The 17,699-nt window shown below is 45.8% G+C and overlaps 1 protein-coding gene across 1 annotated transcript; it reads right to left on the bottom strand.

The window, feature by feature from the left end:
- Positions 1-12,120: 12,120 nt before the first annotated feature.
- On the bottom strand, positions 12,121-15,375 carry RPL37 (ribosomal protein L37). Its single transcript, XM_019517922.1, has 4 exons — positions 15,278-15,375; positions 14,494-14,629; positions 13,926-14,010; positions 12,121-12,231 (listed from the first exon to the last, which is right to left on the bottom strand). The coding sequence occupies exons 1-4, from the start codon at positions 15,278-15,280 to the stop codon at positions 12,162-12,164; spliced, it is 294 nt and encodes a 97-aa protein (XP_019373467.1). The 5' UTR covers positions 15,281-15,375; the 3' UTR covers positions 12,121-12,161.
- Positions 15,376-17,699: the final 2,324 nt, after the last annotated feature.

Genomic DNA, 17,699 nt, shown 5'->3' with positions numbered 1-17,699 from the left:
GTTCCTCCTGTTTATTCCCCAAGCTCCTGGCATTGGTGTACAGGCATGCAAGTGTCCTATTGGGGGCCCTTGCCTTGCCCGCAACTTGCTCTAGGGCTGGGGCAGGGGTGGGCTGCCTTAAGTGCCTTAGCCTGCTGGCTTTGCAAGGGTTGCTTAGTGGGCCAGCAGTAGCAGTAGTCCCCCCATCCTCCGGCAGGCTTAGTTTAAAGCCTGGTGGAGCAGGTCAGCCAGTCTGGCTGAGAAGAGCCTCCTCCCCAGGGGAGAGAGGTGGAAGCCATCTCTTCCCAGTAGCTCGCTGCCTCTCTTGCCAAAGAGTGGGCTGTGGTCATGGAAGCCAAAGCATTTCCAATGACACCAGCGCCGCAGCCTTTGGTTCACTACCTCAATCCTCCTCTCCCTCCACAGCCCGGAGCCCGAAACTGGAAGGATTGAGGAAAACGCCATGTGCACCCCCAACCCCTTCAGCCCCGCTCCCAAATCTCTGTAGCGCCTCATGACCCAGCTGGGAGGGTTCCAAGCCATGTCATTGGTGCCCATGATAAATATAAAAAATAATGTAAAGATTATAAATATAGATGCTTAAAAGTCAAAGTTGAAAACTTGCAATTGATTCATGGCACATGCATTATAATAGTGTTGCTGACTGTATCATTGCTGATACAATTGATTCAATAGATTATTATTAAATGGATAATATTTTATCATTAATATTGATTGGAGAATGGAATTTCCATTCTGTAGGAAATTCTGATGTTTTAAAATTGTCCTTCCCAAGTTCACAATCTATAATAGGCTTATTCTGTCTGTCCAGAGCACTGATTGGTTGTCTCAGCAACCAATCACAATGCTTACTGAAACAATCAGAGTGCTCTGGACAGAGAATAAGTGTGTTATTATTCTAGATCCTGAGACATTTCAAACAGCTGTACAGGCAAGTCAGAGCTAGAATGAAGCACCAGGTCCCCTCCCTGCGGAGTGAGCAGTCTCTGCCAAAGGAAAACAAAAAAAAGGGGGTGAGGGAGGGACCAGATCCTTTTTTTCTCCCCACCCCCAGAGCCTGCCCACCTCTCCCACGGCTGAGAGGGTTTGCTGCTGGCAGGCGCTGAGCTGCAGGGGGTCCCAGTACTTACCTCCACAGTAACAGTGCCCCTGGGACTGCCCCGGTGGGGTGCCAGCAGGTGGGTGCTGCCCAGCGGGGCCTCACCATAGCAGAGGGAAGCACCGGGGTTCCCTGCACTTCAGTGGCTGCACGACCTATAGGCAGCTTTGCTCCCTGACCATGGGAGACGAGGGCAGGCTCCAGAAGAAGAAGAAAAAAAAGAAGATCTTCTGAGGGTGAGAAGTTTTGATTGTGTTAAAGTATTTAGTCAAAGGATAACCAAAAATCCTGTATTTAAAGAAGTACTTTTGCAAAAAAAAAATATAATCCCAAATGTTTCCGGGTTTCAGCAGTTTTAAATAAACTGGTATCTTTTAACACCCAATAGTAGAGCTAATGAACACAATGAGAACAAGGTAGTAATAATCAAATACTAGCTGAAGCCTGCAAAATACTTTCCCCAGTGCTTCGTTCTAGCTCTGACTTGCCTGCTAGAATGAAGCACTAGGGCAAGGAAATGCCTCAGGATCTATAATAACAACACCCATATTCTATCTGTCCAGAGCACTCTGGTTGTTTCAGTAAGCATTGCGATCGGCTGCCAAGACCAGAGTGCTCCAGACAGACAGAATAAGCCTATTACTATGATAGATGTCTCTCATTCTCACCCAGGAGGCAATGGCACTCTGGGATGCTTTGAGATCCTTTCACGGGTGCTACAAAATGCCACACAATGTTAGCACTGTTAGGTGTGCAAATGATTCACAAAATAAAAACAACTATTTCAAATAAAAATCTATAGTGTTAAAAAATTCTGACTTGCTGTGGTCTTTGTAAAAATATTGCTGTATTATGTTTGCAGTAAAAAATGAGTGAAAACTAAGAGCTGGCATTTTGTAAGGGAGTGCCTTAGAACCCCCTGGTTTGAAAACCAGTGATCCATAACTTCTTTTGGATAGCTAATATCAAGTATGTAATTAGATATTTCTTTAAAAATGTTAGTTAAATCATTAATGGATTGATTTCACTGTCCTCTAATACTTGATCTACAGTATAAATAAATAAAATGGAAAATAACCTATTTGGTAGTATTTTAACATTCAACTACATTGTTGTCCTTCAAGGCTCTGAATTTGTTTTTAGTATTACTGAAATCTATAGGTCCCTCAACCCATTGCTGCATTGAGCTCTAACATAAGAGGAAAGGAAAGTCAATAGTGGAAAGTCTTAGCTTGGAAAATCCTAGTTAGGAGGACAGATCATGTTCCTATACAAATCAGATGGAGTGGTGGACTGCATGTATTATTCCCAGTCTTCGCTCTCTCCCCTAGCAAGGGTAAGTCAGATGAGCGTTTCCATAAGATCATTTCAAACAAAAAGCCATAAACAAAAGGCATCTGCCAATTCTGCCAAGTGCTTATAACTCAGTCTTCCAAGACATACATTTATGTTAACATGCGATACCCTTTAGTGTGTGGTGCTGCAGTGGTTATATAGGGGGGAGCACCCCTTTTCTCAGACGAGAGCACTTGAAGAATTAAATGAAACTGCTTGGCTCAGGTATACATTTTTCAAGACATAAATAGAAATTAATAAGTGTATTCATTTAATTTCAAGTGAAACTAATTAAGTGAAAAACAGGGCTGGAAGGGGCCTCCTGGGCCATCAGTCCAGTGCCCTGCAAACTATCAGCTACAACTACAGGGAATACAATCTGAAACCCCAAAAACACTCTTTAACAGGGAGAGCCAACCTTTCATCAACAGTACCACAAATTAGCCCTGCACCCTCCCCAAGTGCCACTCTGATCCCCTTCCACTGCTTAATCTGCAGCTCTTTCTGCTCCCGGCCCTGTGCTCCGTGCCCAATTTACCTTTCTGCTTCCTACCCTACCTGACCCTGTGCTTCCTGTCTCCAGTTTGATATGCTGAGTGCCACACAAAGGCTAGGGACAGACATTCAAAAAGCCTGAGCCTGAATTGATTAAATCTTTGCAGGTTAGTCTAACCTAGCTAGGCTAAATCAGTTTGTAACCCAGACATCCCAGAAATTCAGGCACATGGCTCCAGTGGCTCAGGCTAGAAGCCAGGGGGCACTCCCTTTGCTTCCACGAGGAAGAGCTGAGGGTGGCATGGCCTGGCTACCACAGGATGCTTTTATTATTCTCCCCATACTGAGCTGCTCAGCAGGGAATGTTTAACTCAGTGTTTATCAACTCATTAAGAAAACAAAGCCTCTCTCCATTAACTAATGGAGCTCTCATTAAACAGCTTTTCCAAGGAAGGACATTAAGCTACCTGTTGATTAGCTCCAAAAAGCTTGTCTGCCTCCATCATCTCCCACAGCACAGACTGTAGCCAGTAGCCAACTGCTAGGTAATGCTAAGCTAATGCTGAGGTGTCTGCGTAAGGCAGAGGGGAGGGGGGAATAAACACTGTTTAGCAGGGAGAAGCCAGGCAGATGCTCTGTGCCTGCAAGTCTATGCCAAGCTCCAGCAAGGGAGCAGAGGGGAGGGGACAACCCTGCCATGGAGCAGACAGCCCTGCCCAGAGAGCATGCTGGGGGTGTCTGTTTTATCTTAAACTAGGAAGAAGCCTGGGACAGACATTGCATAAACCAGTGAGCCAAATCAGTTATGTCTGATACTACATTCAACCAAGTTCATCTCAAACCAGTTTCAGCCATTTTCAAACTGGTTTGTGCACACTGAACATCTGTTCTGTTACAGGTTTAAACCAGTTTCTGGTCACTTAAACCAGTTTGTGTGTAATGTCTGTCCCTAGCCATAGAGGTTGCCTGTGCCACTTTCCGCACTGGTGCCACAGGTTGGCCACTCCTGCACTGTAACAAACCATAAGTGAAAATCAGGGTGACAGTCACACTTGTAATGCCCTGCCACTGCAACAAAGGGGAAGTAGTTTGTTAATACATTCTCAAGATCCCAGGAAAAGGACCATTGCCTATGCCACAGAGGAAAGCAAAAATCCCTAAAGTCCTTGCCTATATGACCTATGGAAGAAATTCCTCCTTTAGGCCACAATGGCTAAAGGTATGACCCTGAGTAGAAGAACAAGACCCTCTAACTAAGAAAACTTAGGTATTATAGTGCTAGCAGGAACATTGGCCATGAAACAAAATATATGATCTCCATTCAAAATATATGTTGCACAGAACATTCAGTGCATTCTCTTAAATGACTTTTTTTGGATGCACTGCAGTGGAAGGATAATTTTTTAAATTCCAGTGCTCACACCCCTTGCCCACCTACCCCTTCTTGCTGCCACCACCATTCTTCCCCACCTTCCCGCGGGCTCCTGCCATGCTCCTGCCACCCCGCCCTGGGCCTTGCTGGCCCTGGCCCTGGGCACCAGCCTGGGCTCCGCAGTCATGCGTCCCTCCCCTCCCCCCCCTTCTCACTGCTGCCACTCCTCCCTGCCCATTCCAGCACCACATGAAGGAGCAAACCCTGCTCTCCTGCTGCCCTGTCCTGGGCCCCCACTGGCTGTCATTCACCTCTTCACTTGCTGCCACTGCCATTGCTGCTTTGCCCCAGCCCCGCGCTAAGCATTATAGCAAAACTCTCTGAGCGCTAAGTGAAAACATTAAGTGAAAATATTTTAAATGAGCACTATAGCAAAACTGTGTTACACGGGGAGTGCCTGTATGGGTGGTTACCAAAAGGAAGCATGGTGCAATAAGAATGTCACCATACAGCAGTGTGTAGATAGATAGAGGCTGGAAGGGACCTCACAGATCATCAGGTCCAGCCTCTCCACTCGACCCAGTTGTCTTCATGCCTTAAGTGACCCCAGCAAGGTGACTGTCCAGTCTCCTTTTGGAAGCCTCCAAATGTGCCCTTAAAGTCTTAAAATTATACAAAAATCAAGAAAACTTTATACCTTGCTGCTTATGCCAAAAAATAATTATTTCTTCAAGTATTTCACTGTTACTTACAAAAACTAGTTGCAAGGCAATTGTGATTGTGGATTAACACTTCCTCATTTGCTACAGCTTTATTAAATATCTGACTGGGTTTACAGATGACAAATCAAAAAATTAAAAATAATGATATGCATCACTACCTTTCATACTCAAAGATAAGTGCTTATTGCTTTTGCTCAACTGACCGTATCAGAACTTGCTTCCATGATTGTGAAAATCTCTTCAAATGTGTTCAAATTATGAAAGTATAAATTATATCCTTATGCATTCTTTGTTCAAGTACCCAACCACTGTAATGCTGTACTGCACAAAGTCCCCTTCACCACTCTTTCAATGTTAAGTTAAAACCATTATTGATTTTCTGCTTTAACACTTCTGCTTGATCATGACACTAATTCAGCTCTTTCTAGCAGATACTACAGTGCAATGTAATTCACATCGGGAAGGCTGAGAAGTAGTGAGAACAGCACCACCAGGCATTTCTTGTTATAACACTATATTGAATTTTATTAGTCAGCACATCAGAATGCACATAAAATAAGAACTGCTATGTCAATTGTGCATTATTACACCAAAAGATTTAATCTGTAGTGTCCTTGAAAAAAAGTCAGACAAAATAGGTTTCTTCTGTATAGAGATTATTGTACCATCATTAATTAAAAAAAAAAACCTGAAAAAAAGATCACATCTACCTTGCTAGAGAACAGTGTTGATCCCTAGAGTAGATTAAGAAATCAGAGGGCTTCTTTTGACCGCCCCTGCTCTCATTCAAAATGAGTCCTTCAGTGGAGAGAGTATATAAGCAAACCTTATTGGAATTTCTAATTATGAATATTACTAACAAATAAAAAATAACACAACATATCTAGATATACTTTATAATCCAAGCAGAACTATACAGTCTTATAATTTAGAATCTCTACATATTAAAATCTTAAGAATTACTAATAGGTGGGCAGCCTGTTAGGGAGCTCTTACTCAAACTCAGGGACTACATTCTAAGAAGCATTAGATCAGGGTAGGCAACGTTTTCAGCCAGAGTGCTGAAAAGACCCGCAATGTCTACCTTGTAAGATGCCAGAGTGCCAGCATGGCAGAAAAACAAAACCAGGGCAGGGGGTAAATGGCATGATGCCCTGCATATTAATATAGTTATAATCACAAATGTTGCTTTTTTTTTTTTTTTTTTTTAAACCATTAAATACCAGGTTTCCTGCCTGTGTTCTCTTGATCCCACCCCCAGTGCCTGCTGCGGTGCTGGGAATTGCCAGGGGTTGCCTATTTCTGCATTAGTTCTTCATTATAGTTGCTTACAGATGTTAAAAAAAGTTCTTTACTGGAAGAGGCAGTGCATTAGTTTGACCCAGTTCTGCAGCATCTGTATAGATAGGGCACTTCAGAGTGCTTTTTGGCACTTTTATCTAAAGTGGATTCAATCAGCTGTTAGATATACATGCCAAAAAAGCCCCACTGAAGTGCCCAATCTATAAAGGCATGAACCAGGCCCAATTAGCACAATGCCTCTTCCAGGCACATGCTCATCTCAGCACAGGAGCACACTGAGTTTAAAATAAAGTGCTGTTTTGAGGGGGGGTTAATATCTGTAAGCAGCCTACATCTACAAACAGGAGCAAATGATGCCAAAGGAACCTCTCTCAGACAATTGAGCCCTTTATCTCTCTCCTCAAACAAAGGCTTACAACATGACTTGAGAGAAACTTTGACAGAGATGGTAAAAAGATGTTTGTCCCAATCAAGGTGGTATACACTGACTTGTAGTCCCTTTATCAAAACTAGGTGTATTAAGACTGCCTAGTCTTCCAAGTAGTTTTTCTTCCCTCTGATTCAGGTTTTTTGTTGGGGGCGAGGGTGGGGGGTGGAGGGTTGGTTGTTTTGGGGTTTTTTTACACTATTTCTCTTAGCCTGACTTATGCTAACATGGCTTACCTTAGAAGTGACACAGCTAAAATCTAAAGCTATTTATCTAATGCAAGCTACAAGGGGAGGCTCAATACAACACAAAGGTCTACAACAGCAAGGGGGTTTCACACAGCAGGGGTTAAGTTCCAAGAACCTTCCCCTATGCAGGGCCATGAACTTTTTTGCAGCACTCCTCCCTTATAAAAGGATAGGTGCTTACAAAATAATTTCTAGGAGTAATTCAACACAGATGTGCCAGCAGGGAGTGGATCTTTTAAAGAATGGCAGGCTGCTTTTAAGAGGGTTGAGGGGACATGCAGGCTCTGAGCTTGGCTTCCAGCCAATTTCAGTATTGGACTGTACAAAGCTATGACCAGTACGGCTGTGTGAAGCTTCAGTCCCCAATTCAATTTGGCCCGATTCAGTGCCCGAATCTCTGAATCAGAATTGAATCAGGAAATCCTTAAATCTCTCCAAATAAAATTGGAGCCCTTTGAGAGGGCACTTTGAGAGGGCACAATTCAGAGAGATTCGGACATGCACACAGATGTAAATGTTTTTCTACATACCTCTAGGTAGCAGGCGGCTCGTGAGCGCTGCGGTGCTGGGGCAGAGTCCCCAGAGCACTTCTGGTCCACTTCCGGGTCTGTTGGAGAGCACACGGGGGAGCCCCCCTGTGTGTTCCCAGGTTGGCACTGGTACCTTGAGGTACGTAGAAAAAGCATTTAAAGCTGAGTCTATGGCCAAATCACTGATTCTCTAAATCAGCATTGAATCTTCAAGATTTGGATTTGGCCGAATCAAATAGGGGATGGGGATAGTGATCTGTATCAACTAATTGAATTGCTGTCCCTAAGTCAGGCAGAATCTGAATCCGAATTGAATATGGCCCATTTCGCACACCCCAATGACCAGAACAATAACATGGGCTAACAAACAATGCTGTGATATGGGAGCTTTTCTATGTATACCAGATACCAGCTGGTAGCAGGTTTCTGTTGCTCAGGGAGAAGGTTGCTAGCAGAAAGGGGAAGTCCTACTACCTCAGATGCATGTCCACTTGCTAGCAAAACTTTGCAACAGGCCTTTACTTGCTTCAAGATTTGAAACATCCCTCTGAGGGCTTCGTTTCTTCCTCAATCCACCACATATCCTCTTCTACTGTGGCATCCAAGTGAAGCAACACCTTGCATTTTTGAAAATTGTTTTCTAGTGAAGCCAAAAACAACACAAACCACTAACACTTGGTTTTAGGCCTACTGCACTGGGAGACATCTGATGTTTTCCTCAGATGAAGACTACTGTGAGTGATAACCTTTACTGAACTAACCGCATGCTTGGGATAGACTTCCAAGCTTTCAAATGCAACCTGAAGAATGCATTGAGTTCAAGAGCTCATCAAATCTCTCTCAACTATGCAGTTGATCCAACAGAAGATGATCACCCACAAAAAAATCCTTGCCTCAAGCATATTTCCTGGACAATAACTGCTACATCACTTCAACACTGTCAGTTGCTTTTTTCAACTTTCTTCACCTCCCTCACCCAAGGGTGTCAGGTCCCTGCCATAGACTACAAGCCTCTAACCCAGCAGTTCCCAACCCCTGGTTGCGACCCACATGAGGGTCACAGGGGTGATACCGGCAGCGTCGTACAGAAAAGACAAGTGGCGCTGCATGCCAGGAGCTCCCCTGCCCCACCACACTCTGCTCCCAGCAGCAGGGCATAGAAAAGAAGAGGTTGGGAACCACTGCTCTAACCAATGGTTCTCAAGCTTTTTAGACTCAAGGCACTCCTCAGAAAAGGCCAGCTCTTACCATTTACATGTTTCTTGGCTACAGAAAAATAACAAAACAATTCTTCTGTTGCAAAGACCTCAACAGGTCCACATGGGTCACAATGTTTTTCCCCCACTATAATTTATATTTGAAATGTTTATCTTGTGAATCATGTTTGCACACCTAAGAGTACTAACATTGTATGCCACCTTAAGGTGCTGCAGCACCCTGGTTGACAATCACTGCTGTAAACCCTGCAACATCTTTTATGTCTCTCAAGATTGCCAACAATGTACATCTAGGTAACCTAATCTTCTGAGGGCCAAATGCAGAGTGTATAGCCTTCCTAAATCTGTCTTAACTACCCTTCCCACAACCGACAGAGACCAATACAGGAAATAGCCACTCAATTTGCAAAGTAACCCATACCTGTAACATGGTGGTTTCCATGCCTGATGACATTAGACAGCAGTCTCCTAAGGTCTCATACTCATGGACCTCTGAACCCGGCACTGGTTTTATTGCCTACCTATGGAGAACATCTATCTAGGTAGCCCAGCCCCCCTATTTTGTGTTGGGATTAAAAAAAACGAAGTGTTAAGTAGCAAAGACTAGACTTAGCAATGCTCTCCAGAGGTGAACATGTCCTGCTTTGAACAAGAGGGTGCGCTAGATGACCTCCTGAGGTCCCTTCCAATCCTAATTTTTTATGATTCTGTCTTCTGCCTAACACATGACGACCCTCTGAACAAAGAAATTAAGCTAACCTATTTTGTGGTAACACACTGTTGAACAGTATATTAGCACACAAAATACAGCAGAAAAACTCTAAACCAGGGATCAGCAACCCCAGCACGTGTGCCAGAGCATGGCACATAAGGCCATTTTCTTTGGCACTTCACAGTTGACCCAGGCTCTGGGCAGCTTCTGCCAGCAACTGCCCAGAACCCAGGCCAGCTGCAGCCAGGAAGCTGCAAACAGTTGCTTGGGGTTCTGCAGCCCTGGCACTAGTCCCATGGCTGCAGCAGCTGTGCATGTACCTCTGGGCACATGGCCAAGGGGCTTAGGACAGCAGAACCCTGGTTCCTTCCCTGCCATCTGCCAGGAGGCACATGCACAGCTGCCATGGAGCTGATGCCAGGGCTGAGGAGCCTTGCACAGCTGTTCGCAGCCTCCCAGCCACCTGTTACAGCTGCCCAGAGCTGGGACTGACTGTGGCAGGCAGCTGGGAGGCTGCAAACAGCTCCACTGGGCTCTGGAGCTCCAGAACCAGCTCCATGGCAGCAGCGCTGTGGCAGGGAAGGAGTTGGGGCAAAAACCCCAGCCCCTTCCCCGCTGTTCACCCAGAATCATATGTGCAGCCACTGCAAGCAACGAGGATCGGGCCCCTTGTAGCTCCCCCATGTTTGGCATGCCAAGTCAAGACATGGGTGGGCATTAGGGTGATTTTAGATATGTGGGGAGCTGGAAGAAAAGCAAGGGCAACATTGGACCCCTGCTAAACCAGATGGGACAACTGACAACCGACACCCAGGAAAAAGCCAACCTATTAAATGGGTACTTTGCGTTAGTCTTTCGCCAGTCCCATGGGACACCCCTGCCCATTATGGGATGGGAAGGCCCAGCTGAGAGAGATTTCTTACCCCCCCCATCAATGCTGACCTCATGAAGGAATACCTTCATGTCAGCCAGCCCTGACAGTTTACATTCCAGGGTATTCAAGGAGCTGGCAAGCATCATAGCCCAGCCCCTGGCACGGATCTTCAAGAACTCCTGGTACTCTGGTGAAATGCCTTAAGATTGCAAGAAGGCCAATGTGGTGCCCATCTTCAAGAAAGGGAGGAAAGTGGATCTGGCAAACTACAGGCCCATCAGCCTGACCTCTATCCTGGGGAAGATCTTAGAAAAGATTATCACAGAGGCCATTCTTAACAGATTGGCCGATGGCTATCCCTCAGGATGTTGCAACACAAGTTTGTTGTGGATAGGTCTTGCTTGACCAATCTTTCTGCTACCTGGGGAATTGGCTCCGCAGTCAGACCAAGAGGGTGGTGTTGATGGAAGTCAAGAGTCATGGTTTGCTGTGACCGGGGGGGTCCCTCAAGGCTCTGTCTTTGGGCCTATACTATTCAACACCTTCATTAATGATTTGGACAATGGTATCAGAAGTGGCCAGGGAAGTTTGCCAACAGCAAACTTTGGGGTAAAGCGTGCACACCTGAGGACAGGAGGGCCCTGGTGAGGCTGCAGCTGGAGTACTGCGTCCAGTTTTGGGCTCCATGATTCCAAAAGGATGTGGAGAATCTTCAGAGTCCAGAGGAGAGCCCCACACATGATCAGAGGTCACAAAAACAGACCTTATGATGAGGAGCTGAGAGCCATGGGACTCTTCAGCCTGGAAAAGTGCAGGCTCGGGGTGATCTGGTGGCCAGCTACAAGTTTATCAGAGGTGCTTACCAGGATTGGGGGGGGGGGAAATGTCTGTTCACCAGAGTGCCCCAAGAGATGACAAGATTGAACGGTCACAAACTCCTGCAAGACTGTTTCAGGTTGGACGTAAGGAAGAACTTCTTTACTGTCCGAGCCCCAAGGTTTGCAATAGACTGCCACTGGAGTTAGTTCAAGTACCTATTTTGAATGCCTTCAAGATGCATTTGGATGTTCATCTTGCTGGGATCCTTTGACCCCTGCTGACTTCCTGCCCCTGGGGCAGGGGGCTGGACTCGATCTTCTGAAGTCCCTTCCAGCCCTAATGTCTATGAAATCTATGAAATTTTGGCATTCTAGCACAAAATGTTGCTGACCCCTGCTGTAAACTACCCGTTAAAACTGAAATCTCACAAGCCTTCAGAATCCAAGTCAAAGATTACAAACATAAAATAATAGCTACACATTTCACTGATGACATAAAACATTCTGAAAAAAAGAGTCTACAAAGCAATTTGCCAGGATGGGAATGTTAAACAGCTTCCATGCTAAGTGAACACCTGCTTAGAATAAACTGTAGTTTTCTGTATTTACAGGCTGAAGTCTAGGACTACGCATACACTGGCTTCTGGTAATTAACTTACAACTTATGTACCAATTGCTCCAGTATCTCTGAAAAATCCAAAATGTACAGATTTGCTAGGTAGGCAGGTTTCTAAATTAAATCAAAAAGTAGAAATAAATTATAAAAAATGACTACCCACTTTGCCTACCGAAACCAAAAATTACAGTACTGAGGTGAAAGTCTTTTTCAATATAAAAATATGATCAGGTGAGAAGTTACCTAACAGGATATTGTTTAATGAACTATCCCAATATCAGGAATTTCATATCTGGGAATCTTTGTATTCCACTGAGTTAAAAAACAATGTATAGAAATATATCCTGACAACATTTTTCTGGTTTAAAACATTTATTTTAACAAATACATGTCCTTAAGATGAGCTAGATGCTGCAACAGCGGCTCTCTTGGGCTTCGGTGTCGTTCCTTCACGGAATCCATTCCTGTATGCACAAAAACAAGTAGTTACCACCCTTTAGAAAGGATTTATTTATGAGATGCTAAATAGTACTATTTGTGGGCAAGTCTCAAGCTCCAAAGTTTTTGGTTCAGCTTATCTCAGTTACAGGTTGAAATCACTTCTGAACTCATATGTTCAGACATTTTTTAAAGAGAAACATCATTGACAAGCTGTCATTAATATTTCAGTGAGACCATTTCTCTCCCAGTAAGTCAATTTCAATGCATTTCAATATAATGAACTCCAACCAGCACTGCTCACTCAGGCAAGGTTCTTGCTGAAGACCTGCCCCAGATTTATTTTTCCAGAAAGTGATTTAAATCAAAGAGTTTTCACTTTAGGAAGTAGAGGAAACCTATCCTAACAGTAGTGCCAAATTTTGGCAAAGCAGCTTTTACTTCAGAGGCAGGAAGGAGAGGGAAAGGCCTTATCAGAGCTGTAAGGCACACAACAAATGCTTTAGGTGTCAGACACTCCAGGCTGCAGAAATGCACACGCTGCAATATGCTACGATTGCTTTGCTAGAAAGTGTTATTCTGAATTTGGATCAATGTAAACAATAACCCCACTAGAGTTTCTGAACTGCTAAGAATAACATAACATTTCATATTCCTAAAAATTCACATCTATTTCAAAAGGCTTCTGGATTTGAGGCACAGCATTTTGAAATCATGGAACTTCTGGCTAAAACAGACTAACTAGACCAGGGGGCTCAACCTTAGCCCGTGGGCCAGATCCAACCTGCAGCTCCATGTCTTCTGTCTTGCAGGGCTCTGGACAAACCTGGAGATTTGGCAGGAACGTATTGGCACCATTGCCAAATTTCTGGACCTGCAGGGAGCCCCAGGCCCTGCACACTAGGTTAGGCACCTGATCCCAGGACACAGGGCCAGGCAGGTGCAGCATTAGGCCCTTGGAGACCAAGAGGCTGACCACCACAAGACTAGACTACATCATTGTCTAACATATCTGCTGTCATTAACTTTCAAACTTTGTATTTAATTGTTGTGCTTATTTTGCCAGATGTGATAATAATTGGACATCTGTAAGTGAGCTAAGCAAATGATAACTTTTATTAGCACGTTCCTTTGAGGTTTTTCAATGGAATATCTAGCCCCCACAAAAAATTAATCGAAGTTGACAACATGCAATGTATGAGATGAAAGAATAAGCTGATCAGAAGGGATGTATTGCCACAAGTAAAGATATAATTTCACTTCATGACAGGCTCTGCTTTCTTCACAGAAGTGGCAGAAAATAATGGCAGGGTCCTTTAGTTAAAAACTTAAGTTACCAGAAGTGTAAACTATAGTTGCATGCCTAAAAGGAAAATTGCATTGTTTAATTCAAATTCATAACTAAATGAAAACTGGGTTACATTCCAAGCAAATACTATTCCCACTGTAGCTTCCATCACCTGTATCTGAATCAAAACCAAGAACCTTCCAGCTTCAGCCAACACTTCAGCATAAAAACAAAACTGTTGATCTTAACATATCTGAACTCTCAAATACCTTTTAAATCACAAGAGTAACCAACTATTTAAGATTATACGCCAAGAATACATTAAAAGCAGTACTAAATGCTCAACTGGAAAATGGATTTTTAAAAGGAATTTGAAGTTCACATAATGTCACACAACAGTCATTTGCTGAAAGCAAATATTCAGTTATGTACCTGAATCGACGGTAGACCTTTTTCAGGTGCCTCATACGACCAGTACCAGTGGTGTTGCGTCTTTTCGCCTTTGCACTCCAATTATCTGCAACGTAATTTATTACTTTAACTTTGCATAACCTACATACTTAGCTGTACAGTACCCTGCAGATAGTGAAGGATCACTATCCTCAAGGTAAAGGAACAATAACTAGCACACAAACATAACACACGCACATCAAAAAAATTGTTTCCATGGGGGACATGGTGCACAGGCCGTATTTGGAGAACTGTGTATACTTCATGCACCACAGTATGCAAATACAATGAGCAAGGGCTTGCTCTTCCATGCCAGGTGTGCCTAACAGCAGCAAAAAGCTCCATACCTCCGATATACTACCAAACAGCATGGAGATCCTTGTGCATACATCCTGCTTTACTCCAAGAGAAAGACACACTCCTACCCCTCCCCAGACACACTCCTACCCCTCCCCAAATAGAAGATGGCTCTGTTTACAAATACATGATACAACACTGCTATTCCCACCCCCCTCTCTACCCCCCAACAAAAACTCTTGTAGCAACTTACACTTTCTCTTGCGTTTAGCAGGGTACCCACATTTCCCACAAGTAGACTTCTGGAGATGGTACGCCTTGGATCCACAGCGACGGCACAAGGTGTGCGTCTTATTGCGGCGCTTCCCAAAGGATGATGTTCCCTTCGTCTGAAGCACATTTCAGAGCATTGAAAAACCAAGAGCATGGTATTAAAATACAGCCTGACAGATGTCACAAAAGAAAGTCACAGACACACGCTTGTTTCACAAAGCAAAGACTTGACCAGTTTTGCTAGACCCTGCCCCCTTTCCATCGTTCAGCAGCTGCTTTGAAGCTCAGGAGGTGCTTCCCACAGCTCTTTATACCCTTCCAAGTTCCCCTACATTTTATACTGCTTTCTAAGGCTTTAGAAATGCTCCGGTTCATGCACTGGAGAGTGTCAGTCCCCAAGCACAGCTCTATCAAGGGAAGCTCAGGGCTGAAGGCAGCAAAAGCCTACCCAGTGCGGACCACTCCCCCTACCCCCCTCGGCACTTGCAGCGCGCCCTCCTTAAGGCTGCGAGGAGAAAGCCGTGGCCGGGATCCCTCCCCTAGGCTCAGCAGAGACAGCTGCAGGCGCTCCCGGCCCTGGGCTCCCCCTGCGGGGCTGCTGGCAGGGAGCGGACTCAGCCCAGGCGCGAGGCCTCCCGTCCTCCGGCTCCTGGGCCCAGCCGGTCCCTAGGGTGCGCAGGACCGGGAGCCAACGCCGGGCCGAGCGGGGGCCGCGCCGGGGTGGCAGATGGAGGCAGATTGGCCACGTCGCGCCAAGCACTCACCATCTTCCCCAGCCGCCTGCACCAAAGAGGCCGCACCCGCCCCCCGCTTCCGCTTTATCCCGCGCGCCACTTCCGGGCGCGTCGCCAAATCCCCTCCGCCGAGTCGGGGGAAGGGAAACGCGGTGACACCGCGCCTGCCCCGCGAGCCGGGGGAAGGGAGGCGCTGGTGACGTTACCGCTCGCGGCCTCTGCTCCCTTTCCACCTAAGGAATCAGGCCAGACCGCCGGCTCCGCAGGAGTGCTCTGGCGTCTCTCATTCTGCAATTTTAAAGAATTTACTTTTGCAAAAATCGTGTTGGTCTAATAAAAGGTATCACCTCTGTCCACGAGCCCTGATTGGTTTGTCCTCCTGAGTCTAGACCAATCCGACCAAAACCTGGAGACTCCAGGTATCCAGGAATTATTAGACTGCTGAGATAAAGGATAGGGCATTAGTTTAAAAAAAGCCTTAAACGTGGAACCCGATTCATACAGTCCTCCAGTGGGTTTTTTATATTGTCATAGTCGCCTGCATTTGCCTTCCTGACGGAAATTCTGTGCGCTGTAATTAATGTCATTATGCCATGCGATGAAACCTCCCAGAACAGATGCAAACGGAGCTGGCAAACCCATGCCCCAGAGGCAGCCGTGCCCATGCCTGCCCTGGGGCCCTGGAGCTGCTGGAGGGGCCCCCTGCCAGGCACAGTGGGACCAGGGCTGGCTCCTGGCCCTGCAGAGCTGGTGGGCTGCCTTTGCCCCAGGAATGCAGGGACTAGCTTGTGTGGAAAGCGAGCAAGCCAGGGGCGAGAGGGAAAGATTGGGGTTCTCAGGTGCTGGTGTCTGCCCTGACAGAGACCATCCAAGAGAAGGACAAAAAGAGAAGTTGGGAAATTTGGGGCATTGTGGAGTGACAGTGAAGATGACAGCACCCTGCTCCCACCTGGCATAACAGCAGATAGCCCTCAGCGCCTTCTGAAGGCTGAGAGTAGTGTTTTATATGCCGGAATATATATCCACCTTTGGCAATCCCTCAGTTCGAGCATGATCTCAACCACAGTTAATGGATGGGTCGCAAAGCAATGTAAAAAGCCAAGCCTTGAGCCACATGTCCATCCACAGAAGTTGCAGGTCTTTCCACAGGGGAGGGGAGGCCACAGGCCCATTCTTCTCCTTTCCTTTCCTCCTCTCTTCTCTGCTTTTAGGGCAAGATGCTTTACTGCAAAACAGACTGCTGCTTGGTTGAGGTTGCGGCACCATTGGAGTTGGTTAGCAATCAGCTTCTCCAAGCTCTTGATGTCAGCATCCGTTTTGTTGACGTTATGCCTTCAAAATGTCCTTGTACTGTTTCCTCTGACCACCACAAGATCTCAGGCTGCAACGAAGCTGGAGTAGAGCGCCTGTTTTCAGAGCTGATAGGCAACCAGACACAACATCCGGTCCAGCAAAGTTGGTTCTTGAGGATCACCAACTCACTGCTAGTGACACTGGGTTCAACAAGGATGCTGGCAACCTTCCCTTTTGATACAGAGTATTTTCCAGAGGAATCACTGGTGATACTTCTCCAGGCTTTTGAGATGGTAACGGTAGGCTGGACGGATAGACCCAGACAGACACACGCTTTGATCAGTTTACAAAGTGCAAATTTACCCTGCCTTTTACTTGACTTCAGACCAACATGGCTAACTACATCTTGTTACCAAGATCTCCAGCATGTTTGACAATCTCTTCCAAGATGCAAAATGGGAGGTGAGAGTCACCAAGAGACATCAGCACTTAACATTCCTCCATTTTAACATGGAGAGACTTTGAAATCTAGGATTGGGATTCACAACACTCAGCGTGCTGAACACAGGGGTCTCCTAAACCAGCTAATAAGAAATGTTAAAAGAGTGTGCCAAAATGCTGTTTTTCCTGGGTTTAGGTTGCACATAGTATATATTCTCTTGTATAAAACATGTTCCCTATAAAAGGAGGTCTAAAATTAAGGTACATCTTATACAGCAAAGTTAAGTAATGAACAGGGATCTGGGTTTTCCATTTGCAGCAGTAAAACACCGATTTTCTAATTTTAAGGAGGAAAATGCAGGAAATGGTGGATTTCCCCCTTCAGGCTGTCTAAGTTCCAGCCTGCAATGGGCTGGGGGGAGGGCAGGAGGAAGGCAGTTAGGCAGGGGGCACAATGTGCATCTGTGCATGTACATGGCAGCCTGGAGAGCAGGTCCCTGCAGGTCAGTGGGTGGTGGGGAGAGATTGAGGGCCACCATAATGAAGGAGGCAGTTGGGCAGGGCTGGACTGTTGCCCAGCCCAGACAGTGCATGGGGCCTGGGGCCATGTGCAGCTGCAGGGCGCCAGAGGGGAGTGGGATGGAGCCTCAGGCAGCTCGTCTGGAGAGGTGGAGCTGGCTGCCTGCCGCTGCACACACTCCCAGGGAGAATATAGCAG

Source organism: Gavialis gangeticus, unplaced genomic scaffold, assembly GCF_001723915.1.
Source record: "Gavialis gangeticus isolate Ggan-Ray unplaced genomic scaffold, GavGan_comp1, whole genome shotgun sequence".
In the NCBI taxonomy this organism is placed as follows: domain Eukaryota; kingdom Metazoa; phylum Chordata; order Crocodylia; family Gavialidae; genus Gavialis; species Gavialis gangeticus.
Note: the sequence above shows the minus strand (reverse complement) of the source record. Positions and strands in the feature narration are given on the sequence as shown.